Here is a 27,183-nt window from a genome sequence, read left to right as displayed (position 1 = left end):
CCGTGAAAAGTCCGAGACTACTGATTTGACTTATAAATAAATATACCCTGAGAAATATTAAGTGGAGTAAAAAGTCTCCCCTCTGTAGAACATGAAAAGCTTTTAAACACTAAAATGTAAACTTAATATTATAGGAGTTATAGTAAGAGTTATATTTCAAAGCATTGCAAAATCTAGGTATGTGTTCTGAAAACGTATTATTTAGGCTTGTCTAATAAAATAATAGGTCTACTTACTTTTCTATTACTGGTAACCCCGTCCCCGTCTTGATAATGAATAACTTTTATAAATTGATCACTTACGACATCTTGTGGTAACCCAGCCAATATATTTTTAGGATTTTAAGCTGTATGTGTTTATACAATAAATAATGAATAAATGAAATAAATGTCATTGTTTGAAAACTCTTGTGTAACTACCTATAAAAAGTCCAAGCTGTGTAAAAGACTAAGACTTTACTGATAAATAGTTTGCAAGATAGCAAAGTATTGATCTATTCTAAGCTGTTTTTAGACTTTGTCATAACTTTAGTTGAAGTCTAAGCGCACAATCCAGTACTGTAATTTCCTAAATACAAAAGATCAAACACACACCTGTATGGCTTTTATGTAGTGTGCTGTTTGGGAGTGAAATGAACACAAACACAATTATTATGGTTGAGACATCTTTAATATGACATGAAAGCTTTTATTTTTTATAAGGTGCGGTAGCTAATGCCAATTAAAGTCAACAAGTGCTTGTGCAGGGTTAGCCTACGCCAGTCAAAGTGCTAAACATAAAGCTGTCAGTGCACCAAAGATTGCATGAGCCCAAACACGGGCTGATTAAGAGCTTCATTTTAGGTTTTCATTGTTCTGCAAAGCTAAACATAAAGGTTCTCAAAGTCTACTAAATTGTGTTGTTTAAGTAGCTCACCACCAGTGGATACTGAACACATGGTATTTTGCAAACAAGCACTAAAACAAGCGAAGACAACATTGTGAGAACCAGGCTAAAACTGCACTCCAGAGCAGGAGAGGTTAAACCTCTCAAGATTTTATAAATCACATATGGTTTCAACAGCTATCACCGAAGAGAAAAGCACAACTATAAAAACACTATTAAATAAGTTCAATGGTGTGGATGTAAGACTTACAGTACGAGTCAACATATAAATTAGTGTTATCTAAAGGACTGCTTTTGTTAGTAATTTTTTTCCTTCTGATACTTTTACGATGCATTGGAACTATTAAGCAGTCTCTGACTATAGAACCTAAGCAGCCAATAGGATAAAAGAGCTGGATGACCTCTGCTTTTCCATATGTGTCTCTGGAGTTGGCAGTCAAACACAACATTCATTTGGCCTTCTGGGCTTTCTGAGCGGATTTGGTGACCTTTCCGCTCGTCGGGGTCTTTTTCTCCACTCCTTTAATCACTCCCACCGCAACGGTCTGACGCATGTCACGCACAGCAAAACGACCTGCAAACCAAAAAATAATCTAAGCAGGTCATCTGTGTCCATTATCTCTATCATCCTAACACTGATTGTGAAAAGCCTCCAGGCATACCATAACTGTTGGTATGAAATGGAAATTCAAAAATCTGTTTTAAAAATCTGTTTTCTAAATGCACTTATTTTTTTATTATTTTTTTTTTTAATAAAAATGTAAAACAATCTTTCGGGGGAAAGGCCGACTTCTCTGTCTGCTGGATGTCTCCAATCATTTAATCTGCTGAAAACCTGCCCCTATTTTACAGTTTACTGCCCAATGTTTTTTTTTTTTTTTTATTCAATTGTCCATTTCATTACCTATGATTGCCTCTAACAAACTAACTAACAACAATAAAATAGTAAGTCATCGGTTAGGAGGTAAATGATAGAAAACAATTTTCATTCTTGAAGGTATAACATTTTTGAGTGAACTATAAAAACTTTTTCTTAATGGTTTGGCATGGCTTTTAGATATTCATAAAAGAGGAATGACAAACTATCAAGAAACGATACTTAATGAATTTAACTTCAGTTACCTTAACTTTTTAATAAAAAATGAGCAATGTAGTATTTTGCTCTTGGGATGGGATGTTGGGATAACACTTACCCAGCGGAGGATACTCTGAAAAGCTCTCCACGCACATGGGCTTCCCAGGGATCATATCGACGATGGCCGCATCTCCTGACTTGAGGCTCTTAGGGTTGTCCTCAAGCTTCTTCCCAGAACGACGATCGATCTTCTCCTTCAGCTCTGCGAACTTGCAGGCGATGTGTGCAGTGTGGCAATCCAGAACAGGGGCGTAGCCAGCACTGATTTGGCCTGGGTGGTTCAAGATGATCACCTGATGGGAAAGAATGAAGCTTGTAATGACTGCTCAGGTTTGCTGAAGTGAGTGAGAACAGAAGTTAATTGAGCTTACTTGAGCAGTGAAGCTGGCAGCCTCCTGAGGTGGGTCGTTTTTGCTGTCTCCAGCGACATTGCCACGACGGATGTCCTTGACAGAGACATTCTTAACATTAAAGCCAACGTTGTCCCCGGGCAAAGCCTCTGAAAGAGCCTCGTGATGCATCTCCACAGACTTGACTTCAGTTGTCACATTGACGGGGGCAAAGGTCACCACCATACCTGGCTTCAAAAGCCCAGTCTCCACACGGCCCACAGGAACAGTTCCAATTCCTAGTCAAAACATTGCATTTAATTCAGCTCCACTTTGTTGACAGAATAATGCCTAGCCATCTTTTAGGCAAAAACAGGTAAAATTGATTAACATAGTTTGTCCAAATTAAAACCTCCAATCTTGTAGACGTCCTGAAGTGGCAGGCGGAGGGGTTTGTCAGTCGGACGTGTTGGAGGCTGAATTGCGTCCAGAGCCTCCAGTAGGGTGGTCCCAGATGCATTTCCCTCTTTCCGGGTAATCTTCCAACCTTTGAACCAAGACATCTAAAGTAAAGACAAAGAAACCTAATGAAGATGCTGATTGGGATCAACCTGCTGGGATGCCATTTTGCTTAAATATAAAGTATTCATATTCACTGAAGAATTTCATAATGCTCCATATGACATACAGAAAATGGAGCTGTAGAGCAATTTGGGGGAAAAATATAATTGTGATTTTTCTATTAAAAAAAAAGTTGCGATTGCCACTATAAGCAAACCAAACCGCTGAGACACTGAAACCCCTGGACTTTAAATGAACGCAGTGCTGCATTTCACTCTGAAACATGCAGTGCATATTTTTATTGAATTAAATCTGATAATTGCACTAAGCCACATCAAAGCCATTACCATTTTATTTTCATTAATCGTGCAGCCTTAATGGAAACAATACTTTACTTCCTGTCATACTTACATTGGGACTGGCCTCAAGCATGTTATCTCCATTCCAGCCAGATATGGGCACAAATGCCACTGTGTCAGGATTATAGCCGATCTTCTTGATATAGGTGCTGACTTCCTTCACAATTTCCTCATAACGCTTCTGGCTATAACTGGGTTCAGTGGAATCCATCTTGTTGACACCCACGATCAGCTGCTTCACACCCAATGTGTATGCCAGAAGAGCATGCTCTCTGGTCTGGCCGTTCTTTGAGATGCCAGCCTCAAACTCTCCGACACCTGCCGCCACAATCAGCACGGCACAGTCCGCCTGGGGGTCAGAGTAAATGTTAGGGATTATTATTTTTTTCTATATAAATAGCAGCTACTAAAATATATTAAGTTCCTAACCTGTGAAGTTCCAGTGATCATGTTTTTGATGAAGTCCCTGTGTCCTGGAGCATCAATGATGGTGACATAGTATTTGCTGGTCTCAAACTTCCACAGGGAGATATCGATGGTGATTCCTCTCTCTCTTTCTGCTTTAAGCTTGTCCAACACCCAGGCGTACTTGAAAGAGCCCTTTCCCATCTATGAGTGATGCACATAAACATTACGTAACAGCTTGAAATAGTTTTTAATCATGTGTTAGTTCAAATGTCTCCAATATCTCCATCATACCTCTGCAGCCTCTTTCTCAAACTTCTCAATTGTTCGCTTGTCGATCCCACCACACTTGTAGATGAGGTGGCCAGTTGTAGTGGATTTTCCAGAGTCCACATGGCCAATGACCACAATGTTGATGTGGAGCTTCTCCTTTCCCATGGCTGACGGCTTTATTTAAAGTGTCAATGTAACTGTAAATCTTTACTCAGACAGCAAACAGTCATTTCTATGAAACTATTATTCTATTAAAGACATAGACTAAGTTAGACACATGTTCCCTGGCTAGAGGATGATTTTCATCCAATTTAAAACACTAATTCCATGAACTTAAGAAGTGGCCTTTTAAACACATGCACTGTTCATCAGTAGATCTCATGATACAGTATCCACCAAATGAAAATCCCTAGATTTTTCTTCCCAAGCCTATATGACTTTCCTTCTGTGGAATATTAAAGGAGAAATTTGAAGAATATTCTGGTCATTCTTTCCCACTGAATAAAAATGGATGGCGACTGAGGATGTAAGGCCTCAAAAAGGATGTAAAATCATCATGGACAAGACCGACCTGCACATTCTTCAAAAGTTCTCCTTTTGTGTTCTGCTAAAGAAAGCAAACCACACAGGACATCCGCTTGAACAATGACAGAAATCTCATTTTTTGGTGCAGTAATCTGTGTAATGCTCTTAGAATGACCTATGCAATACCAGCTCAGCAACAACTATGGCTCCCTGTGACTGAAGAATTTAAATATCTTATCATTTGAATTTCACTCATTGTACACCGAACGAAATGCAGACAAAGAAATTTGTTTAACAAATACGGTATTCACTACGCCATCTCCTTTTTTAACCTTCAGACCAGCATTAAGTTTATCCTTGCAGGCTGTTTAGGCTTCTAGTTCTGCCAAATAACCAGCAACGCTTTAACAGACTGGGCATGCCTTTCTTCATGCCTGGTACATCTTTGTCCTGCAGACCTCCATTTTGTCAAGATTCTTCTACTGATTTAAAAGACTGGCAGCCATTTGTGAGCCACTCATGTATCCGATATTGTGAAAAGAAGAAGAAATATTGGAACAGCTGGTTAAGCTAGAATTCATATTCCATTCTAAGGTAATGCATTATGGTTTGGCTGCATCATGAACCCAAAGTGTTTGATTATTGCATCAGCATCATTTCCAAGGAGCTGTTCAAATGAATAATTCGTCAAGGACAGAATTCCAAGACGTTCCTTAAAGCAAGAGCCGAGCTGCCATTAGTGTAAGGAAGCTAATTCCCAGCTTAACTTCAGAGGTTAACAGAAGGGCTATTCTTGTTAAGGTTACCTAATACAGACGCATTCTTTAAAAAGAGCTTTAAATTATTCCTATGTCGCATCAGGCTGACATGACTTCAGAAAGCTATTCCTTTCGGTGTTAATTTGCTCTAAAACACTGCAAAATTAGTCGTCTAAGAACAGCAGGCGACAGAGAGAGATCATTCAGATGTCTAGGGGATTTAATATTGCAATCCCTTCCCCTGCAGCTGCCGCCATGTTCTCCCATTCCCAGCCTGTATCTGTAGCGCAATGTCGAATGCAAGCATCAGTAAGGTCTATTACAAGCGACAACTATTTAGAAAACACAAATGTCGACAGAAGTTCTTCATTTATGATTACACACCCGTTTGCTGTGTTTCTTGTTAAATACGCAGATAAAGATGCGTGTGAATGTGCGGTACTGTACCTGCGCGTGCGCTCGGGATACTGGAACGGTGCTGAAGAGGCTGAGCGGCGCGTCTGATCCTGTTATAATACAGACTCGACGAAAGCTACTGTGCATGCGCAGACTCTACATCAGTCACTGAGGATGCTTGAGGTCAGACTGCTATTGTAAATATCTGGTTAAGTTATTTAGAATTGACGGACGAGAAAGGAAAAAAGTTAACGAGTTTATTCTGCGGACGCATTAGCTTTAAACGTGTCAGGTGCACATAAACTGCTGCGATGGTTTTAAAGGTGACACAATTCGACGAAAATGTTGGTCTCAAACATTTCTTTTAAAAGCAGAATTGATCATTCTAACAATGAATACATGAACGTAAACAAGTGCAATAATTTTATTAGATATACAAGTATTTGACAGGTGATGAAGCATGTGTTGTAGCATCTTGACAATTGACAGATTATGCAACATACAGTGTTTACACGGATTTATTAATTTTGTTTCACTTAGTAAAGATTGCACAAAACAGAAAGAAATAAAAATGTAAACAAAAATCAGTTATAGTGTACAAAAAGGCTAAAACGTAACAACCAGACACGATTTAACTGATAATCTCCCTTAAGGCCTCTTGCTTCAGTATGGGTAAGGCATGTTGTGATAATCATAGGCCTACATTAAGGTATATTTCACAGGGACGTTAATCGCGAAAGACTCACAATTCCTTAACGTTTACGATTATTTTAGTTTTCAACAGAACAGATTTAACAAATCAGAAATAGAATTGATATAGTTCTTACTACTGTGTTAAGAACAGCTACAATGGGTCTCATGAGCTTCATACTTCAAAACAATTCACAAGTTAACTTGTGATTCAGTGAGTCAGATTAATTTGGTAACCGCTCTGATTCACACAGGTTTTTCACAAGTGTGAATTGGACCACACTGCTAGCGTGATCAAAAATTTGATCTCCTTATGACTGAATGTACATCTATGTTTTATCTTCCCTTTATTTATTGCACCTTTGTTTGAAAAAATAAAAAATTGTCTGAAAAAGCTACTGACATGTATAACAAATACAGACACTACCAATAAAAAAAATACCAAAAGTCATTGTGTTTGTTGGTATAATTAAAAAAAACAATTGGATTGTGCAGTATTCGTTAGTTTGCAAAGCATATGCAACTACTGCTAAGATCTCTATAGAATTTACAAGAGGTACGTCCCTTTGACCTTTAGGAAATTATTGACGGTAGACATGTTTCACTGGATGTGTATTCTCTGGACAGCCCAAGGCTGGACTGTGCCCTTGCCAAATATTGTGAAGAAAACCGCTCCAAATATATTGATTGCTGCGGAGATGTAGAAGACAACTTGCCACTCTGAAATGGTGTTCTAGATTAAAACAAAATGTTTAAGCATTTGTTACTTCATTATCACAAATGTGAAAAATAGATTTCTCTTGAAGCATTTACTGTTTGCATTTATGCATAACGAACATATGATCACATCAGTGGCAGGCATAGCATTAAATAAATAACTTTTTTACAGCACCTTTCTTAGTTTTTGCAGCACGTCACAATGTAATGCAGTCTTTGTATAAAATATTTTACATTTATATATAAATTGTAACTTACAGATTTGGTCAGAGATCTTGCTATTACAGGGCCCACCATGCCAGGTATAGTGGCAAATGAGTTTGTGATCCCAAGCAATATCCCAGCATATCTTTGAATAAAAAATAAATAAAATAAAAAATATGAAAATGAAGGTGTACATTATCCATGATCCAACGATAATTAACTTGTGACATGGATTTCATGCATCTACAGTTGTTCTAAACCATAAATCATATATGATTGCCAATAAAAAGCCTTGTCTTACGAGGGAGCAATGTCCAAATGGTTGATGTTAAATCCAGAGGCCGAAATGCCCCCTAGAGAGGAGGAGATGGAGAGGAAGGCTACAGCCAAGACATAGTTACATTCAGTGTAGCCAGCAGCCACCAGGAAGACGGCAGGTCCCACCATTCCTGGACACATTCAAAACAGACACACTGATTTATTATCATTAACAGACTTCACATCACCATTTCAATCATCCCATTTTCAAATGTACTGTTCAGCATAAATCTAGGAATGTCTTACCTACGATAGTGAATGCCTTACGCACAATTACAGTTTGGAAAAGATATCTCTCTCTCAGGAGGTCTGCCAGCTGTCCACCCAGCAAAGCCAGCAACCAACAACCAAGGTAGGGCAGAGCTGAGAGCATTCCATTCTGAGAATGACAGAGTGAGTGCACACTTACTAAATGGCAAACAGGTCTTTTGATAAGAGGCAATGATCATTTTCAGATAACCTGTTTTCATATGAAATACACTACTGTTCAAAAGTTTGGGGTAAGTACTATTTTTTTTTTTTATTCTTAAAATTAATACTTTTATGCAGCAATTATGCAATAAACTGATCAAAAGTGACAGTGAGGACATGTATAATTCTATTTAAAATGAATGCAATTCTTTTGAATGTTCTATTCTAAAAATACAAATTCATCTGATCATTTAAAAAAATGATGTGTCAGCCCTGCTTTGCACTCACCTGCTGGATGCTGAATCCGAGTACATCACTCATGTAGGTGGGTAAGAGAGTCAGCAGAGTGTAAAATGTCCAGTTGTAAGAGAAGTGTGCCACAACTATGGCCCATAATGACATAGATTTGAGGATTGATGTCCATGGGATGTAATCTGTGGTTGGGGACAGCTAGAGCAGAAAATGGCACATTTTAATACAAACAAACAATTAATGAGTCAACCATTATCTGGTTTGAGAATAAAGATATCATCTTAAAGACAGACACTGTAACGTTGCCTACTTCATTTTTTAAAGATGCCATTATGTAAGTCTTCTCAGCCTCTGTTATCTTTTTGTGTGAGCTGGGACTGTTACTGACAAAGCAAGCCCAAAGGAAAAACCAAACAAGTCCAACAGCTCCTATGATTTGTGAAGAAATCAGATAAAATTAAGACACAAGCCTGTGAAAGAATATTTAGTGTTACATTTTATGCTGATTGTGCATACAGTTCACCTTTAAATGCGTATTATAATGAAACCTACCAAATATATAAAAAACGTATGTCCAGTCTAGGTAAAAACATATCTGGCCAGACAGAGGAAGAGCCACTACAGTTCCCAGCTGAGCACCTGTAAAAGAAAAGTAAAAAGAAAAAAATAATACAAACACACAAAAAACTTGAGTAGATTGTAACAAAATCAAAGCAGGGCACCTGTGTAAGAGATCGTGAGCAGACGACTTCTCTCCAGAGGCGGTGCCCATGATGCCCACATCGCATGCATAGCAGGATATGACACTCCCTGGATGCACAAGAATGAGTCTTTTTAAGACTTTTATTTTCCAAAACGAATATGACAACAATGAAACATCGACTTTCAAACTACAAGAACAGAAGTACTAAATCCATATTGTAGGTAATGAGTTTTGAGGTTACCTCCCCAATGCCTTCCAACACCCTGACAGCGATGAGGTAACCTGCTCCCAGATCAGCGGCTACTGGAGTCAGCAGGGTGAAGATCACAGTGCAAAAGATGCCGATACCAAAGAGCCACTTGGCACCATACTTGCGTGCCAAGTAGCCACCTGGTATCTGAGTAAGTATATACCCATAGAAAAAAGAGCCCAGGATCCATCCCTGAGTCTCTGAATCCCAGTCATACACACTGGCCTGTGGAGACATTGAACTAAATATGATTAACACTTCCAAGATCTCATGCTTGAAATAAATTCTTCAAAATGTGCACTGTACTTAAAAAAAAAAAAACTGCAAAAACTTCCCCCCCCCCCACAGCACACCTTTCTTTTCATGTCAAAATGAGAGTTTGAGAAATATGTAACATTGTTAAAAAAAAAAGTATTTATTTATTAAATTTGAAATATTTTTAAAATGAACTGAAATAAAATTTTACTTTAATTAATCATGCGGAAATGCAAAAAAAAAAAAAATGCATATGCACCTTAAACATATTGATTTAAAAATATATTTGAAATATTTTTAATATAATGAACTTACAATAATTATTTTTGCATATATAATATGTGAGACCATAAAGTAGATGCTCTTACAGTGTGATTGTGTTTGGGCACAGGGATGCTGTGATGAGGGCAGACAGAGGAACTGTTGTTGGCCCTGGAACTGTTTTTCAGCATGTCCACCATTGCTACACTAAGGTTCACCCTGAGGGCATACGCCACAAAGAAGCCATAAGAGGACAAGAAGGCCAAGCCGTATCGTGAGGAGCAGCAAGCAGGAGCTGGAAGAAAAAACAGATGAAACCATATCAAACAGTGGTTAAAGGATTCTCCCAAAAATGTTGTTCCAAACCTGTATGACTTTTTGTACCCGAGTTGTGAATACAAATTGTCGACAATGTGGTGCGATAAAAAAAGACCTTTCACGGTAATGTCTTAAAGAAATTCTCATTCAAATCATTTTTAAGAGTGGTTCCTTATTGAACAACAAGTTATGATTTTGTTCGACAGATCCCTAAATAGCTGACACATTCATAAAACATGTATTACATTTTTGAAATAGTAATAATAATACTAATAATAAATTATTCATTGTAACAATACATTAGGACATTTGATATTAACATATTATGATTTTACAGTTGTAAAAAGAGTAACTCAGAGGTGTAAAGAGTACCTGAAAACCACACTTGAGTAAAAGTACAGATACATTACAGTGAAAGTTACTCCACTACAAGTTACAAGTGACCAATGCCAAAGCAAGTTGAGTAAAAGTCTTAGAGTATCTGATTTTAACAGTACTTAAGTATTTTACTTATACTAAATATAGGCTCAAAGATGCACTAGTCAAAGAGACATGCCTGTCAAAAACTGTAATGTTGTAGAGAAGCTGGGGAAAACAGGCAGAGGCAAGGATCTATGTGCAGATATTTCATGGAAAAACTAGAACAAATAATAAGCCAAGCTAGGTGCCATGCAAAATGTAATGTGTAACTGCAACACTCATTACAAATGTAATGGAGTAAAGAGTACAGATACTTGTTCAAAAATGTAGTGAAATAGAGAGTAACAGTTGCTAATATCTTTGATACTCAGTACAACTACAAAGTATCCGAAAAGATACTCAAGTACAGTAATTAGTTACATTTACTCCAATACTTTATACCTCTGGAGTAACTATAGTATTAGGCGCAAATAGTTCTCACGGTACATTTTTAGGGCAGTTACCTGCATGACTAACACACTTCTTCCTTCACGTGACTGCCTGGTTTGAAAGCACATCTTGAAAAGGCTCTTGAATTATTTATGCAGACTGCATCAAATGCTGCGAAAATAATACCACACTGAACGAAAGAGACGAAGTCTGCACTTTTGGGACGATTGAATGACTGGGACATCTCACGAATACTAAAAACAAGTAAGGCATTTTTTAACATGAGCTGTTTTAAGTTTACAATGCAGCTGAACATTATCGGTTAAGCACAACTATTATAACTGCATATTTATTATTACTTCGTAAGTAAGTTACTAATGTTATGGCACGTATGGTACCAGCGCATTTTGTATTACGTGGCATGTTGTAAATCTACATAAATACATAAAAGATATTCATAGTTAATGTCCTGCTACCTTTCTGAAGGTCTCCGGTGTCTTTCCGGCGTAGTAAAGGCTGGGCATGATCTTCAGTTTCTGAGTCTGACGCTGAATGCTCCATCATCTTGAGCAGCTGCTCTCCGGCCGCCTGACCAGAAGCACAATAACAACACACTCCGAATGCGGAACCCGTGGCTCGCCGTCAGCAAAAACACATGCCATAATAAAAGTCCCGTGGTGCACAGATTATATAACAAAAAAATAAAAAATTAAAATTAAAATAAAATAAAAAAGCAATATTTTTCTAAATGTTTTAAAGGTCAAAACATGTAAAACAAAGTGCAAGAATATAGAAGAATATACAAGATTAAAATCATCTTAAATATTTCTTAATGTGGCCGTTTTATATTAAACTATGATTGTTCATATTTTGAATACATTGTTCATACTATGAATATTTTTAAAGATCCATTACCAAACAGAGTTTGCTTTTTCTACTTTGTGAACTTTCTATATTATTGCAACATTTATCCACTAAGAGGAGCTAAAGTAGTGCAGCAGTCCATGCTTTAAGGAAATTCAAACGCGGTCAGGATTCAGTTCTCTTTTAAGATCTTCATTAGCATTGTTATGTATTAAAATAGATATTTTAAATCAAATGTCCACAATTAACTTTAAATGTTTAAAATTTTCTATCAGGTCAATAAAACAAAAAAACAAACAAAAAAACAAAACAAAAAAAACATGCAGTATCTAAATGTGTTACAAAGTTTGATGTTCTGCTTTCTTTTTTTTGTTGTTGTTTGCAAACTGCCTTGAAATAATGCCCATTATGAAACACAGACTACTAGTTCTATCTCCCTCCCTCACACACACACACAGAGAGAGAGAGTAATAATCCTCATTTATGGAATACAGTGAGAAAACAGTCAGAGGTTCCTTCTAATGATTTTGTTTTACGTGGAATCAATAAGGTGGGAAGTACCAGCCCACAGGGTGATAAAGTGGAATGTATTTATCTATTCCAAGAAAGGAACTGGCAGGGTACCCAACCACCCGCTAATGCAGAAACGGATAAGACTTGTGGAAACTTGTAATAAAAGATGACAGAGATGATAAATGTTCAACATCAATTTATTGTGTGCAAAAGAGTACATTTTAAAAGGCAAATACGCATTACTTACTAAAGAATGAGGATGAGCTTTTCTCTAAATGAATACACAATATTTTTCAAATCTGTGAAAAATTCCTGCACAGATTGCATTATAAATATGTATACATTTAACAGACTTAAAATATCTTGTTAAAATACATTTCACAACTTGAAACGTAGTTTATGTTTCAGATGTGACTAGTGTTTCTATATCATCGTTACATGGGATTAGAGCATTTCAGCACCCTGGTCTCTTAAAAACAAAAAACAATGCCCCGAGTTTACATCAAAACATGCAAACATAAAGTACATTAGTAGAACATAAAATACTTGGTAAGTTATTGCAGTTAAGAGGTTATGAGTATAGTTATGAATGTTAAAGAACTATTCTCCTCTATGCGACTCATCCATCTCGGTATTCCCTGATAGCACTTTACAGCGACACAAAAGCCATTTCTGTTTGTTGAAACCTGCTTTAAACGTCCATGTCCTTTTTTCTTACTCTTTCTTACTTTACGCTGATCTTTCCACTTGTCCTACTTGCCAAAAACCCTTTGTCTGCAAGTCAAATCCAAAATTAGTACAACAGAGATCCAGATTACCACAAGCCCTAAATGTTTAGCTTGTCAGTAGTAGTACAGTATTTTAGAATCTCCATTACTACCAATGACTTTTAACAAAACTTAACGATCATAATTCATACAAAAGCAATATGATAAAACATCACTGGCAACAATGCCTGGTTCTTATCATCACAGAGATACATGCAATATCATAACAATACATCATATATAAAAAGAATGCAGTTTACCAGCAACTGCAAAAAAAAAAAAAAAAGGTTTACATCAGAATATAATTGTCCACAATGTCCTTAGGGACTGAGATGTCCATGTTACTGAATGAATGCTGAAGGAAGGAACTTTCTAAAAGTCTTCACCTCAATGCAGTCATAAGAAAAATGCCACAGTCTCTCAGCATAGCGAAGAACAGGAGATAGAATAGGTATGTAGAGTTTTGGGACGAGGAAGGCACAATTTTGGAGTGTATTTAATGTGGAATGTGCAAAGCTTGGACAAACATTCTTAACACTAAAATGCTCCTGTTTCTGTTAACCTGAATGTATTTGAACATTCATGAAGAAATAAACAGGCATACTGTAACATTGGCAGTTTGGGTACAGCTATTCTCTCGTGATGGTCACGTGCCACTTCCTAAAACGTTTTGAAAATAGTGAAGACGGAGCATAAAAAACGCTGCATCTGTCAGACACATCCTTCCTTCCCTATTTCCCTCTAAGCACATCTTCCGCGTCCCTCCAACTTTTTTCAAAACAATGCAGACGTAAGCAGTGTTCCTAGGGAAGGAGTTGAATAAATGTGGTTGAGAAGGAGTTTCGAGAGGACCTGATGGAAACCAAGTTTGCTCTGTCAGTTGGGTGAAGTGTTGTCATTGAGCTGGTCTGAAGGGACAGTGAGGTTTTGGATCTGGCGGTACACAAAGTAGAAGAGTTGTGGCTGTGGGCGGCTGTGCAGTTCGGCCTTGATCCTCTGCGGGTAAGTGTCCAGGGCCAGCTGCTGTGTGGTTTCATCTGTCAAGAGGAAAAGGGCGTAGTTCTCTGGATCAGAAATTTTAAACTTGTCCGCGCATTTCTGACACACTTCCTCCGTTGTGGCGTAAGGTTGCACCTGAAGGGTTTTGGCTGTGCAGCCACTACTTGCATCTTGCATTGCAACCCGCAAGTAGTTCTGAATATAGAGAAGAAGAAATCTAGGTGTAAATCCCAATATATATCATATATATGTTTAAGAACATATTGTGACCCGTGCTGGCAAAATGAGTCTGAATGCACATGGGCTAATTTTGAGCTACAAAATGTAATTTGAGGTTTTCACAAAAATTTGTACATTAAGCCCTTGTATAGCGATCCCGATGCTCCAAATTGTAATTAAACATCTAAAAGTATCTTTATTTGTACATTTTCAAAAAGGAGTACCTTTTCTCCGTTCACTTCTCGCACTGATTGACATCTGAAGCACCCGCATAAAAACGACACCCACGGCGCTCTATCCCAATACACATATACACAAATTTACAGTAGGCTAAATATATTAAGTATTCACGCAAACACAATCTGTTATATCTTAAGCGAACATTTGGGGAAAAACATCGGATGTGTAACATTATATTAAATCAGTGCATTACACTATGTCTTAATATAGGCCGTCTGTTGCATTAATGTTACTCAAACGACAAAAGAAAAGTGGGAATCAATCTCGATTGAAATGCTTTTGTAGTTTTAATAATCAATTTATTTGTAATGAACACACTTAAGTGATTTTTACATTTTACTATTTGCCTTTCTTCCTTGAATGCTTATGTTTAAGATGAAATTAATTAATTAAAATGAAAAAAATAATGCACTATACACTTGTTTCTTTCTTACATTTGTTCTTTTTTTTGCATCTTTGGTTCTTATTTATAACAACAAAGATAAAATAAAAAAATAGCTATATTGTGATTATTAATCTAGTAATGATTGTTAAGAAAAGAAGTGGGGGAAAAGAAGTAATGTTGCTAGGTGATTTTGCTTTGGAACCGTCGGAAAACTGAAAATAAAAATGTTTTTATTGTTGTTTAATGGAGAAAATTCTCGTTGTGACTAATTTTGCCAGCACAGGTCACATATATTGATGTTCCGAAATTGCTATTGTTTTAAGGAAGAAAAGGGAGAATAGAACTTATATGACCATGTCTAATAGGGAATTTACCTGGAAATCATCCACAGATGGAGTGGTTCGCTGTGTGGTACGTCTACGGTGCCACTGGTGCAGCGTGTTACGGGTCTCAGAGCTCAGCACACGAGCTGCCTGGTCCTCCTGGAAGTTCTTGATGAGAGACATCGCCCCATATGCACTGGTCAAGTAATAGCCTCCTACAATCAGATAAAAAACATTAACAAAAGTTTGATACCCAATGAAATTGTGTAATAACTTCAGCAGTTATTGCAGTAGCCCAGTATTTGTGACAAATATGCGGAAACCGGGGTCTAATGTACCTTCTCCATGAAGCAGTGATGGGTCCAGTAACTCCATCATGTACTCTATTTCAGCATCCAGTTGTGGCATGTCACACTGGGCCATCACATACGTAAGCATGGGCAGGAAGTCATCTGCACCATACATCCTCCCTGCCATTGTAACAACAAAGATTGAAATCATGAATTGAAATCAAATTATGCAGAAGTATTATGTCACACTCACGCATTTCACACAAATGCATCACGCTCATGTACCTGAGTTGCTCTCCATTATGGTGTAGATAAGCTTGCACACACTGAGAAGCAGAGACACTTTCTTCTCTGGTGAGTACATCTTGCACATGTTGTGGAACTTGTGGCGAATCTTCTCTATGGCCACAGGGTCAGGAGGCAGAGCTCCATCCACACCCATCTCCTGTGGCTGCTTGGCTTTGGCCAAAACCAGATTCTCCTTCAGCTGCTGCCAAGTCCCACTGCTCACCTGGAAGTCCCGCAGAGCGGCCTCTATCACAGGCTTCAGAGGCTTCAGCACACACTTGTGCATGGCTTTCTCCATCACCTGATCTACGGAGGAAAAAGATGTTATTTAATAATTGTATATACGGTAAATAATTTGAATAATTGCATATAAATAGGTAACAGGTTAAAGCTAAATGCAGTTAATGGAGTTTTGTTTTGTTTTGTGAATATTGTATAAATCTAAGGCTGCATTTATTTGTTCAAAAATATAGCAATATTGGGAAACATCACAGTTTAACATGTTTTGTAATTTAATATATTTTAAAAAGCAATTTATTTCTGAATTTTCACATGAGTGTCACATAATCCTTCAAAAATCATTCTAATTCTTGCTATAAAAGCATTTTAAATAAAAATACCAAATATATAAAAATTGATTTTTTTTTTTTCAAAAATTGATTTTTAAAAGTATTTCCAATTAAATGGATTCTTGCTATAAAAGTATTTTCTTTAGCAAGGAACCAGAAATCATACTAATTTAAATAAACCTGATGATCATGTTATCCAGCATGATTAAAAAAATATCCAAATTACATTTTTATAGACATTACGCCACATATGATTTGGAATTTGTTTTGGTGAACTCTGAAAACAGACATAGTAACTATAGAAGGCAGAGGAACAGAGAAAAAGTCTGTGGGCAAGTCTATTTGTGAATGAAAGGACTGTGACCATGAGTATATTGACTGGGATCTATGACGTGGTTTGTTCCATTTCCTGCTTTAAAGGGGAATACCTGCTCATAGTATTTTTACACCTGCTTTTCCAAAACTCTTCGACATTTACAAAATGTCTCCTGACAGCACAAGTGTCTCTAGTATGCTCACATATGTCTCAATGCAACAGGTTTTGTCTTGTAACTTTGATTGTGCAAGCAGGGCTTGAAATGATACCTAAACTGTAAAATCATCTATAAATTAGAAGAAGTGTATGCGTAACTAAAATCATCTGATCTGAAGAGCAGAATGTAATGTTTAATCGGGCTTTGGAAACTGCTGACAGCACTGCTTCTGTCAGCACACTGGAACACTGAGGAAAGCAACACCATCATAATAAGTGCTCTGACAACACACACGCATGCACGCTTTGGCAGCACTTTATACTTTTTTAAATATATAATAGTAAATCACACTAATACAATTTATGTTTGCTTTCCTATTTTGGTCTATTACAAATATAAATTCATTACAGTGAACAAGTGTAAAACAATTTACAGTAATTCTATACCATATGTTTTTAAGCTAATATAAATAGCATAATGATTTTTTTCCCAGGAAATCATTGTGCATGATATCCACAAAATGCTAGATGATTTCGAATCAACTTGTAACATGACAGTTTACACTTCATTTATCTTATGGTAATCGTCTTAATCATGTGTGTCAGGATGACTCAACTGCTTGTGACTGTAACAGCTTGGCAAACCTGTTTTAAGAAATTAAGTAAACTAAACCCGTTTTTGCCATGCAAATCATCTTAAAGTAAAGTGTAAAAACACACACAGGCTGCTTGTTGGCAGTCCTCACAATGGGGCCAAATGTTATCAACTAGTGTGCACAACAACAGCAGCTTCAACCGGTCAAGGCTACCGATACTCCCACTCCATTTACAAGAAATGATCCATCAAAAGCATAACTAATAAATAGCCAGTCATAGTCATTGTGCCTTACATCAGGGTTTTCTAGAGGTCAGACTTCAGCTCTTGAGTCTGACATCACTTTAACAGATTCAGCTGAGTTGCAAAATGTATTTACATGGTTGTCAGTCCCAAGAGAGAGCGGACAGCTCGGTAAATAAGCAAGGCTTCTCTCACTTTTGTGAGCGATGCAGAGAGCTCTGCTAATGAAGGGCGGCACAAAGTCAAAGATTTACAGGAACTGAGCTGGTTTGCTGTTCCACTTAAGAGCTTTATTCGGTGGAAGAACCGCAGATGCAGTGGAAGCAAAGGACTTGGGAGGGGTACAGATGTTATTTCTGTAATAGAATATTTTATTTGATTTAATTTGATATTTATGTAATTTCCATTTGAAATGTAATATATTTAATGCTCTAGACTACAGTGTGTCATATATATATATATATATATATATATACAAAAAAATGAAAACGTCACGGTACCAGGTTTTTTGAAGTACCAATGGTACCAAGTACCCAGTCAACCCGGTTCTTGACGCGTATGGCCCTATGATTTCCACGATGCAGAAAACGCAGACAGAATCTCGGGAGTCCAGCTTTAAAAACGGAATTTACAGTTTAACACGGAATGTCATGGAATTTGTCAAAATTTGGATGAATTAATCAAAAGTAGGTCATTACACTTAAATCAAATCGCGATATGGATTAGTATCTGTAAATATTAAGTCGCAAAAGTCGATTCAAATATGAATTTTTTTATTACTTTCGGAAAAACTTGAAACACAATTTTAAATAAGTATAAAGAATGGCATTGATTTTTTGTACATTTTATTTTTATTTGATTTATTATTAAAAATTGTGTGTTTTTCAATTAGCATGTTTTTGTGTTTTGCTTTGGTACCGAAATTGGTACCGAGAACCGTGGATTTTCACTGGTATTGGTACCGAATACTGAAATTTTGGTACCGTGACAACACTAATATATATATATATATATATATATATATATATATATATACACACATGCCTGTTATTAACTCTACTTCATTTTATAAACAAGCAGTGACATGTACAATCAGAAAAATCAAACATCGCTTTTAAATATAATTTCATTTATTGCCTACTTTAACGCTATAATATAATGTCAGTTGTGCCAGACAGACTTTTAAACCTAACTTTTGAATTTTTTACCTTATTTACATAAAACAGAGGTGACGAATTAAATGTTTGCTGCACAGCACAATTTACTTAAATAGCATAATAAAGTAATTTATTAGATTTTTAAAAATATTTTATAATTTATACTGTCTTTTTAGTTTGTATTATTTAGTAACTTCGGCCCTTAATAAGGATGTCATTGGACATCAGGACAACAGGAAACCACAGCGGTGATGGCGACAGGAATGTTTACAGGAATGTGGCTCAAATTAGAAACACTCATCCGTCAAGGCCACCTCTACTTGAAAGGCTATCTTCCAAGGCTTGTTAACTTCCCCTCAAAACAATCTCCTGTCGTCCTCAGCTTCTACATAGTGCTCTTTCTGTCTCTCACGCTCCATGTCTACACTGCAGGCTGGAAAATAAAGCCACAATGACAGGAGAAGTGAATCCACTGATGCTTCCCACACAAGAAGTACACGCTAGTGCTTGAGTTAGGAGACAAGGCCACAAAGTACGTCACAGCACAGAACAAAAGGCACACACAAACTAAACCAGACAAACAGAGCAAATAAAATCCCCCTCATAGTCTATTGACCCATCCAAATAAATGAAGTCTTTCAGGAAAACGAATGATAACTTCAAAATGAATCTCTACTCTCAGACGTGTTTTTAAGGTAGCACTCAGAATAGAGCCGAGGCACAACAACAACAACAAAAATCCTTGGCCTGAATGAGCAACAATGAGTCTTTCCAGGCAAATCTCGATAAAACAGAGTGTCTTAATCCTGTTATGACTCAAAAATGAGTGAAGCGAGCTGGAACACTGACTTATCGCTATTTAAAAATAGAAGGTGACATTAATGTCAAAGGTCATTACTGTGCATTCAAGCTCAGAAGTCAGAAGTCACAGAATAGGATTTCTCTTTATGGCAGCATAATCTCATAGCTACTGCCTTTATTGTGCTGGGCTTGTTTAAACACAACACAAACATAACAAAACCTGCCAGTACACATAGGCAGCTGCATCAGGTTAGGATCTCTGAACAAGAGCCTTTTTCTCTACATTCTTGCCTAACACCCACATACTCAATGCCTGAATCAACAAGCAGGAGGGGTTACGGTGGATCGTAGAAGAGCTATATTGGAGACACTGGGTCGTTTGGCTGAAGTTCGTTCTGGGAACATCTGGAAAGTGATCTGTTCCTCAGAACACATAGCAGAGCTGGACTTTGTTTACAACTCGTGAGAGAGAGACGAAGAGGAGGAGGAGGATGCTCAGGGCAATGGATGATGCAAATTTCCTGGAGAACCAAAACAAAATCCAGCTGGGCTGAAAATCATCCAACATACTATCCATGTTAACTTGAACAAATTTCATGATAACTAAACTGCTTTAGCATGTATATCTACTAGGCTTTTTGCAGTTAGTGTGTCATTGTATAAAGTATATAATTGCGTGTTACTGACTGTGAAAGACGTGTGGCCAGTTATACAAAGCCATACTAATGGATCTCGGCCCACACATGAATATGCCAGTGTACATCTCAGCTCAATGTGTCTTGTGTGTGCCGCTCACGCTGAGTAAAATGCCTCCAGGCCGAGATAAATGGGCACGAGAGTTTTGTCTCATGCACACACACTCACAAGTTTAACCCTCAGCATTCATTTCTCATGGTGTATTTGTTGGTTTCCAAACATATTTTTTAGTTTGCAGTGGTACAATGGTGTCAAAAGGCAGTAAACACATAATTTTGGCATTCTAATTATAAATATTTCCCTTTCACATTTGTTGTTGCTTCATATATATTATTAAAATGTTTCCAATTTTTTATTTTTTTATTTGGAGTCTTCCATTTGTAGCTAGGAAAAAAGGTCATATTTGTTGTGCTGTGAGCAGTGGGCCACAGGGTAACGAATATGTTGGCAATCCCATTGTACACAGTTTATAGAATATGAGCTGTGTCCTTAGTAATTGCATTATAGCTGTATTAACCTGTTTAACAGTTAAAATGTCTGTTAAAATGTCTGTTTACCAAAGGTCAGTGCAAATATTAATTCCTCTGCATTAAGTTAATTAACATTGACAAGATCATTAAGTGCCTTAATACTGCAGAAAAGTGTCAATTTAGTGTGTTTAGTACTCACTGGCTCAGCCCCAAATGGCACATTTGATGTGAACTTGTGCTCTTGCGATGGCCGCTGCATGCTTGTGAAGTCCATGAGACTGCAAAATGTCCCATTTGTAATTTTGAGACCACAAAGCTCACCCTTTTGCAGCCTAAACGCACACTTCTGCAGGCTCCACAACAGACTACTATTCTACAATATATGAAGGATTACAACACAAAGTGTGGACTCGGAAGAAGGCCGCAAGTGCTTATGGTGGCATTTGGGACAGGGCCAAAGGTACCACTGCAAGAATGACGTAATATGCTCATGAGACTAGACAAAATCACATCAGTGCTTACTGCTCACTGGAACTTGATTCAGCTAGGTATTTCATTAGTTGCCTTTCATTAAAACAACTTAGATGGACAGTTTGCAGCTACAGTCTTGTACATATAGCTGATGCCCTAAACATATGATATACTTGATAATGTAAGCTTGCACATCATTAAAACACCTATTATCATAGACAATACATGTTGCATACCCCTACTTCCTTTGTATAATTATTGGCACCAGAGCAACAATTCAATTTCCCTTTCTTAGCATGGAACAGTTTTACTGAAGGAAGGAAGCCTTACCGATTTGATCCTCTGGGATAAGAGACTCAATTGGCGGGTCAAGCTCTGAGCTCTGCAGCAGGTAGGACTTCATCTGAGTCATGAACTGCCTGAGAGTCTGCAGCAGGTCAAAGCCTGATGTGTGGCAGCAGCGGTTCTCCTGCAAGAAGCTCACGTAGTCCTGCACCAGGCAGCCAAAGTAAGTCCCTTTATCCCTGGATTGCTCGACAATCTTCCGAATGGCTCTCTTCTCGGGCGTCATCAAAGAATTGAGAACACTGCTCATCTTGCGCAATTGTCCTCTCAGTGCACGCGGCAGCACGAACGTACCAGCGCCATTCTGCTTCTTTGACTTGAAGGGTGGTGGCACCTCCTGGTCGCTCTCCAAGTTGATGCCATCATCTTCTTCCTCTTCTTCCTCCTCCAGGCTGCTGTCACCAGTGGGCCGCTCGGTTCTGGAGGGACTGGCCTCCATGGGCAGCGAGAAGCTGTGGGTGAAGTCGAGAGAGTCTGAGGACGAGGTGGAGATGCTGATGTCGCTCAGACGCTCTCGTCCGGTGGAGCAGCGCTCATCCACGGGGCTGCCGTTCTCCAGGGCGGTGGAGTTACGTGAGGACAGCTTGGCCAAGCTCCAAGACACGGCTTCCTCAATGGTCTGGTCATCCAGGGCCATGTGGCAGCGGAGACCGTCTGCATCGAGCAGACTGGAGGAATTCTTACTGCGGGATGAGGGCACCAGGATGGGTTTACTGAACTTTTTGGGTGGGGAGGATGAGGGTGACAAGGAACTGAAAGATGATCCCAACCTCCCCAGCAGGCTGCTCTTTTCCTGAGGCGTTTTGATCCAACAGACCGTCTCAGGCATGGTCTTCTGTTTACGAAGAACTGCAGGTCTGTCGGAGGCAAAGCGGGGAGGTGGGGGCCGAGGTGGCGGGGATCTCTCGCTCTTGGATCTACTCACACTTGCGTGTGATTTGTTTTGCGTGCTTTTTGCACGGCAAAAGATGCTGTCTTCCCTGTTCTGGAGATCTGTGTTGCCCGGGGATGATTCTTGCTTTTTAGGTGAAGGGTTAGTTTGGTGTGTCTGCAGGAAGAGGGGATTGATGAAGCACAGCGCTCCGTTGGATTGACTGCATTCAAGTTCAGAAGGGGTCCGTGTGAATGGGATGGCCGGAACTCTTGGGGATAACCACTGTTTTAGTCTCTGTTGTGAAATTTCACACACAGTCTCCCCAGACACAGAAGACTTCCTCTTATTGCACAGTTCAGAGTCCCAGAAACCTGCATGAAAACAACACAATGAGGCTCCATTAAAAAAACAAAAACAAAAACAAAAACATACACATTAAATTTGGATTTAAAAAAAAAAAATCAATATATTGAAATTCTGCTCAACTAAGAAGGCATTTAACAATAAGACAGCTGAATCATACTTTTCACACAATCACAGAAGAGTATAACAGAACAAACAAATAAAAGAGGAAGTCATTTCAGAGAATTCCAGATATCAAGCTACAATTTCAAGTGATTGACAGAAAAGCTGAAGAATATCAGCAGACACTCTAGATAATGCTTCTGAAAGGGTTCAAGCACTGGCATACTGCAAACACTAACATAATAGTGTGCACAAACACAAAACCACAAAATTCCATGACAGAATCTAAGGGGAAAAAAATTGACGTGAACAAAAAAAAATCATGAAACAAATAAGACAAGAACAGGAGAATGAAACTTACGCTACTAATCATCAAGTCTTCTCTTCAGACTGCTTGTAAATAGTTTGAGCACAAAAGTTTACACGTCTACACTTCATGCAGCGACTCTGCTGTCTGAGTTGTGAGTGGTAGAGTAGTGCTGATACCCACACAGTGAATGGTGTGAGTCATGCATGCTGATGAGGAGGTGGGAAGAGGACAGGCACTGGAGCTCTCTGTTCCTCCTTTCTTACAGCGCACTCCTTCATACTAAACTCCACCCCTTATACAAGAGAATTACTTTTCTTTGTTATGTGATCTTGTATTTTCAGAAAATGAATACCTTTTACTTTGATCATGTTCCAGTTTTTGGGAATCAACACTATAACTATAGATATCAAATATAAAAGATATAAAAATCAATGAAGAACAGGGGAAGTATGAATTCATTTACTAATAAATTGTAGCATTTTTGGAATAAAGTTTAGCATGTACAGGATGATGCATAATTTAATATGTTTTTAAGGTAAAGTGAAATATTTGCCAATTAAATTTAGAACAAAACTGGTCTCATAACAGCAGATGAAATTGTCAAAGATTTAATTACTGGCCCAGTGTCCCAGTGGCACATGAATAATAATAGTAATTGACAGTGCTGCAATACCAAAATTGCCAAGAAAGTTACAACATATACATACAATATAGGTGCGACAGGAAATCTGATCACTATAAAACTTGTTTTTGTTTTTTTGTTTTTTTCTGGATAAGTCTCAGCCATCTCTTAACTGATGCCACCTGAGATAAGAGCGGGAAGCATTTGAATCACTCGGATCAGTTGGAATCAGTGGAATAACTGGAAACCTGCACCTGTGTTTACAATTGTACTATTCTTTTATCTACTCTCTCTCGTTTTTTCTTTCACTCTCTGTAAACAAACTTTGTTTTACAGCTTCAGTCACATTTGCTGCTATTCTCAACTATTCTCTTGTCCTCAGTTCACCCCCATTATCCCAGTCATTATAGTCAGTCAATGAACAGCTGGAATTTTGTCTTGGTGGAGTTTCTCTTGGAAATGATCCTAGTATGGAGGTACCACACCCGTCACTGCTCTCAACTTTACTCTGCACTGCAATTTCAGCATTCATTATTGTCTAACCGTATTATTACAGGTGGCATTCTTTAAAAGAGAAGATACACTAACTGCCAAGACTCACTATCTGTCTCACCTATCCCATTCAGACTGCCTGGTCTTCCAGAGGAAAATATGTTCCCCTCTGAGATTTCAAGTATGTCATTTCACCAAACTAAAAGATCATCCTGTTTCAAAGCTATTTCTCAACAACAACTCTTAGATTAAAACATGTCCCTAAACAAGTCATTTAGGCCTACTTGTTTCAGACTCTGATATATGAAAAAGGTCTTTTTAAAATAAAATCTGGAGCTTTTTACCTCAAATCAAACCATTCCACCATATAATTAAATAAAGCTACAGGGATAATTTTCTTTGATAATGAACCTCATAATCTCTGCTGAGAAACATAACCACAACAGTTTCGTATTTAAGATTTCATGTGTCTCAGTACAGGAATGTTGTACCTCACATACGTCAAGTAAGGTGCAAAGTTACAACATGTAGTCTGAATCAGACACAAAGCACACAGGCAGATCTCTGTTTGACAGAGACATTTACTAGCGTCAAACACATCTGTGGTCAATTTCACCTAGTCAACATCTCATCATCTGTCGGCCACATGAGCTGTTTGTTAAATGCCACGTGTCGAATGTTGTCGTGTGTTTGCTGGCACAGTAACACCTGTATAGTCAATGCTCCAGGACATGCCTGACTTATGTTCTTCACAACATGCCGGATGTTGTCGCACTACAAATTCAACATGTTCATCAGCATGTCTACATACAGCCTGCAGGTCTCAGGCTTTAAGACTTAAAAACAATCAAAAAGATGGAAAGACACACTATGTGCAAAATGATGTTGAATTTGTTACCTTCTCTTAGTTGGTCACTCCAATACTGTTTATTAGGGATGCACAAAATACGGATATCATGATGGATATCGGCCTATATTAGATATGTAATTGTTCATACTAATTTCCTAAAATTACATTTAGATTTCCTTTGATGTTAACACTCACTTAAATCTAATAACTGTTAAATTGAATCTGGAGCAAAAGTCAAAAAGAGCATACATTAAAAAAAACAGTACAGAATTTTAATATTGGCCATTAATTGGTTATTGGCCAACATGAAAATAATTAGAAATTTATCATTATGGGCAAGAATTTTAAAATATGTATCCTTTCTGCATATACAGTATATGCTGTGCATTTTGTCTTAATGTTTTAGAGTTAGAATGCTTCAACCATGTCAAACTGCTGAATGCTCAACAACGAATAAACTTTGATATGCCAATAAAACTCTGACCTGAATTTAAAATGAAATGCAAACAACATCTGCATTAGGTTTACAGTACACACACACACACACACACACACACTATTAAACCCAGTCACACAGACATACAATAAACACATAAAAAGTTAGGAGTAGTTAGTAGTCAGCAGTTAAGCTCAGTAAAACTCTGGAAAGCAAACATTCATGCATGGGGAAGAAAACTCACCTCTTCCTAACTGAGCCACCTCCTCCAGATCTTTAGGGGTCTTTGCAGCTGCGATGGCCTCGGGCAGCTTCAGTGTGAAGGGCAGAACGTCCCTAAAGAGGACAGATGAATGTTGAGAAGCGCTAAAAACATTACAAAAATGCTTCAAAAGACTGTTAGAGTGACAACAAATACTAAAAACTAAACAGCAAGAATATCCGGGCTGAGAGTTGTTGTGTGCACTCGTGGAGAGAATGAAAGAAAGAATGAGTCAGACTCAGAGAGAGAGAAAGAGAGAGAAATAGCTGTTAATCTGAGCATGTGGTTGAGTTTGGCAGAGAGAGGGCTGTTTATCCACTGACTTTTCTGCGTGGCACTGACACAGACCTTGCATGGATTTGTTACGTCTCACAAACCTCTTCGTTACAGAACTCTATATGGGTGAACTCTAACTATGTAAACAGGTTAAGACAGAATAACTTTGACTACATTGTCTTTTTACAAGCAAAAAGAGACCACTCTACTCAGACCCTTCCTTCCTGTTATTATCCGTGTTGGTCTTCAGCACTGGAATGCAGCTGAAACAGCATCATCTGGTTTTACTTTACCACAAACCTATTGGTTTATTCGGAGAACTTCAGGAGATTTTCTGAAAGGTGATGGGAGAATTTCCACCTCAAATTCACTCCATTGGTTGAGTTAATATTGTTGTTTTGGGCTGAGTCTGGGATCTATGCTTGTGTAATCATTACTAGTTGAGTCTTCACCAGTTTAGACTTTCTTAAGGATAAAGCAATAATTCTTATAAATGATTAATATCTACACCAACAAAGCATAAAGGCACTGTCCACCCATTTATAAGTATATAATAGACCAGTGAATAATCTTAGAAACTAAACAAGCCGTTTTAGTTTTTTTTTTGAGGGATAATTTTACCTGCTGATACAGCAGAAAGCCACCAGTCGAAAGAGGTCTGCAAAGCTGATCCCTGAGCCCTCCAGAGAAAAAGCTGTAATAAAGACACACACACACACACCACAGTAAGTTACACACCACAGGAATTGCTATTGGAAAAACTGAAATGACCTAACAGTCTCTCTCTTAGGGAAAAGTAAACAGAGCCAAATTTGAACATTTAAACATCCTTCACACAAGTCGCACAGGATCTGACCCACTTACTGCATTACTGCATTTTCAGAAAGTGACAGACAAAGACAGAGAGAAAAACAGAGAGATGGGAATGAAGCAGAGTGCGTGAAGTGTGTTGACGGAGATAAAACAGTGAACTGATTTAATTTGAGTAGAATAACAGCATAGCACAACTGGAGCTTGAGCCATACAAGTACTTCT

General features: G+C 38.0%; 3 protein-coding genes across 7 annotated transcripts in view; all 3 read right to left on the bottom strand.

Moving 5' to 3' along the window:
• Positions 1-647: 647 nt before the first annotated feature.
• eef1a1a (eukaryotic translation elongation factor 1 alpha 1a) lies at positions 648-5,804 on the bottom strand. Its single transcript, XM_058795929.1, has 8 exons — positions 5,678-5,804; positions 3,969-4,121; positions 3,699-3,878; positions 3,322-3,618; positions 2,762-2,912; positions 2,392-2,648; positions 2,079-2,313; positions 648-1,459 (listed from the first exon to the last, which is right to left on the bottom strand). Exons 1-8 carry the CDS (start codon positions 5,771-5,773, stop codon positions 1,335-1,337), a joined length of 1,494 nt encoding a protein of 497 aa, XP_058651912.1. The 5' UTR covers positions 5,774-5,804; the 3' UTR covers positions 648-1,334.
• A 228-nt stretch (positions 5,805-6,032) lies between these two features.
• slc17a5 (solute carrier family 17 member 5) lies at positions 6,033-11,503 on the bottom strand. Its single transcript, XM_058795872.1, has 11 exons — positions 11,331-11,503; positions 9,795-9,982; positions 9,163-9,396; positions 8,941-9,028; positions 8,771-8,857; positions 8,529-8,647; positions 8,255-8,416; positions 7,802-7,934; positions 7,539-7,686; positions 7,292-7,382; positions 6,033-7,049 (listed from the first exon to the last, which is right to left on the bottom strand). The coding sequence occupies exons 1-11, from the start codon at positions 11,416-11,418 to the stop codon at positions 6,918-6,920; spliced, it is 1,470 nt and encodes a 489-aa protein (XP_058651855.1). The 5' UTR covers positions 11,419-11,503; the 3' UTR covers positions 6,033-6,917.
• A 909-nt stretch (positions 11,504-12,412) lies between these two features.
• rin2a (Ras and Rab interactor 2a) overlaps positions 12,413-27,183 on the bottom strand; it is a 35,166-nt gene continuing 20,395 nt past the window's right edge. For 4 of the 5 annotated variants that reach the window (XM_058796245.1, XM_058796248.1, XM_058796246.1 and 1 more), the window contains 7 exons: positions 26,770-26,842; positions 25,855-25,946; positions 21,547-22,806; positions 15,740-16,048; positions 15,503-15,634; positions 15,216-15,379; positions 12,413-14,192 (listed from right to left, as the gene is read on the bottom strand). In XM_058796245.1, the coding sequence (XP_058652228.1) occupies positions 13,875-14,192; positions 15,216-15,379; positions 15,503-15,634; positions 15,740-16,048; positions 21,547-22,806; positions 25,855-25,946; positions 26,770-26,842 (2,348 nt within the window). In that variant the 3' untranslated portion in view covers positions 12,413-13,874. The remainder of the gene's footprint in view (positions 14,193-15,215; positions 15,380-15,502; positions 15,635-15,739; positions 16,049-21,546; positions 22,807-25,854; positions 25,947-26,769; positions 26,843-27,183) is intronic. The other variant, XM_058796247.1, reaches the window with a different exon arrangement.

This window comes from Onychostoma macrolepis, chromosome 13 (genome assembly GCF_012432095.1).
Source record: "Onychostoma macrolepis isolate SWU-2019 chromosome 13, ASM1243209v1, whole genome shotgun sequence".
NCBI classification, from domain to species: domain Eukaryota; kingdom Metazoa; phylum Chordata; class Actinopteri; order Cypriniformes; family Cyprinidae; genus Onychostoma; species Onychostoma macrolepis.
The sequence above is the reverse complement of the archived record's forward strand: the minus strand, read 5'-3'. Positions and strand labels throughout refer to the sequence as shown.

Coding starts and splice junctions, on each gene's coding strand:
- eef1a1a (XM_058795929.1), bottom strand. CDS start 5,773: ATGCACAGTAGCTTTCGTCGAGTCTGTATTATAACAGGATCAGACGCG. Junction 3,619..3,698: donor TGATCACTGGAACTTCACAG/GTTAGGAACTTA, acceptor TCTGACCCCCAG/GCGGACTGTGCCGTGCTGAT. Junction 1,460..2,078: donor TTCAGAGTATCCTCCGCTGG/GTAAGTGTTATC, acceptor TTTGGTTTGCAG/GTCGTTTTGCTGTGCGTGAC.
- slc17a5 (XM_058795872.1), bottom strand. CDS start 11,418: ATGATGGAGCATTCAGCGTCAGACTCAGAAACTGAAGATCATGCCCAG. Junction 8,417..8,528: donor TGGCATCTTTAAAAAATGAA/GTAGGCAACGTT, acceptor TTTCTGCTCTAG/CTGTCCCCAACCACAGATTA. Junction 7,687..7,801: donor TAAGGCATTCACTATCGTAG/GTAAGACATTCC, acceptor GAATGTGTCCAG/GAATGGTGGGACCTGCCGTC.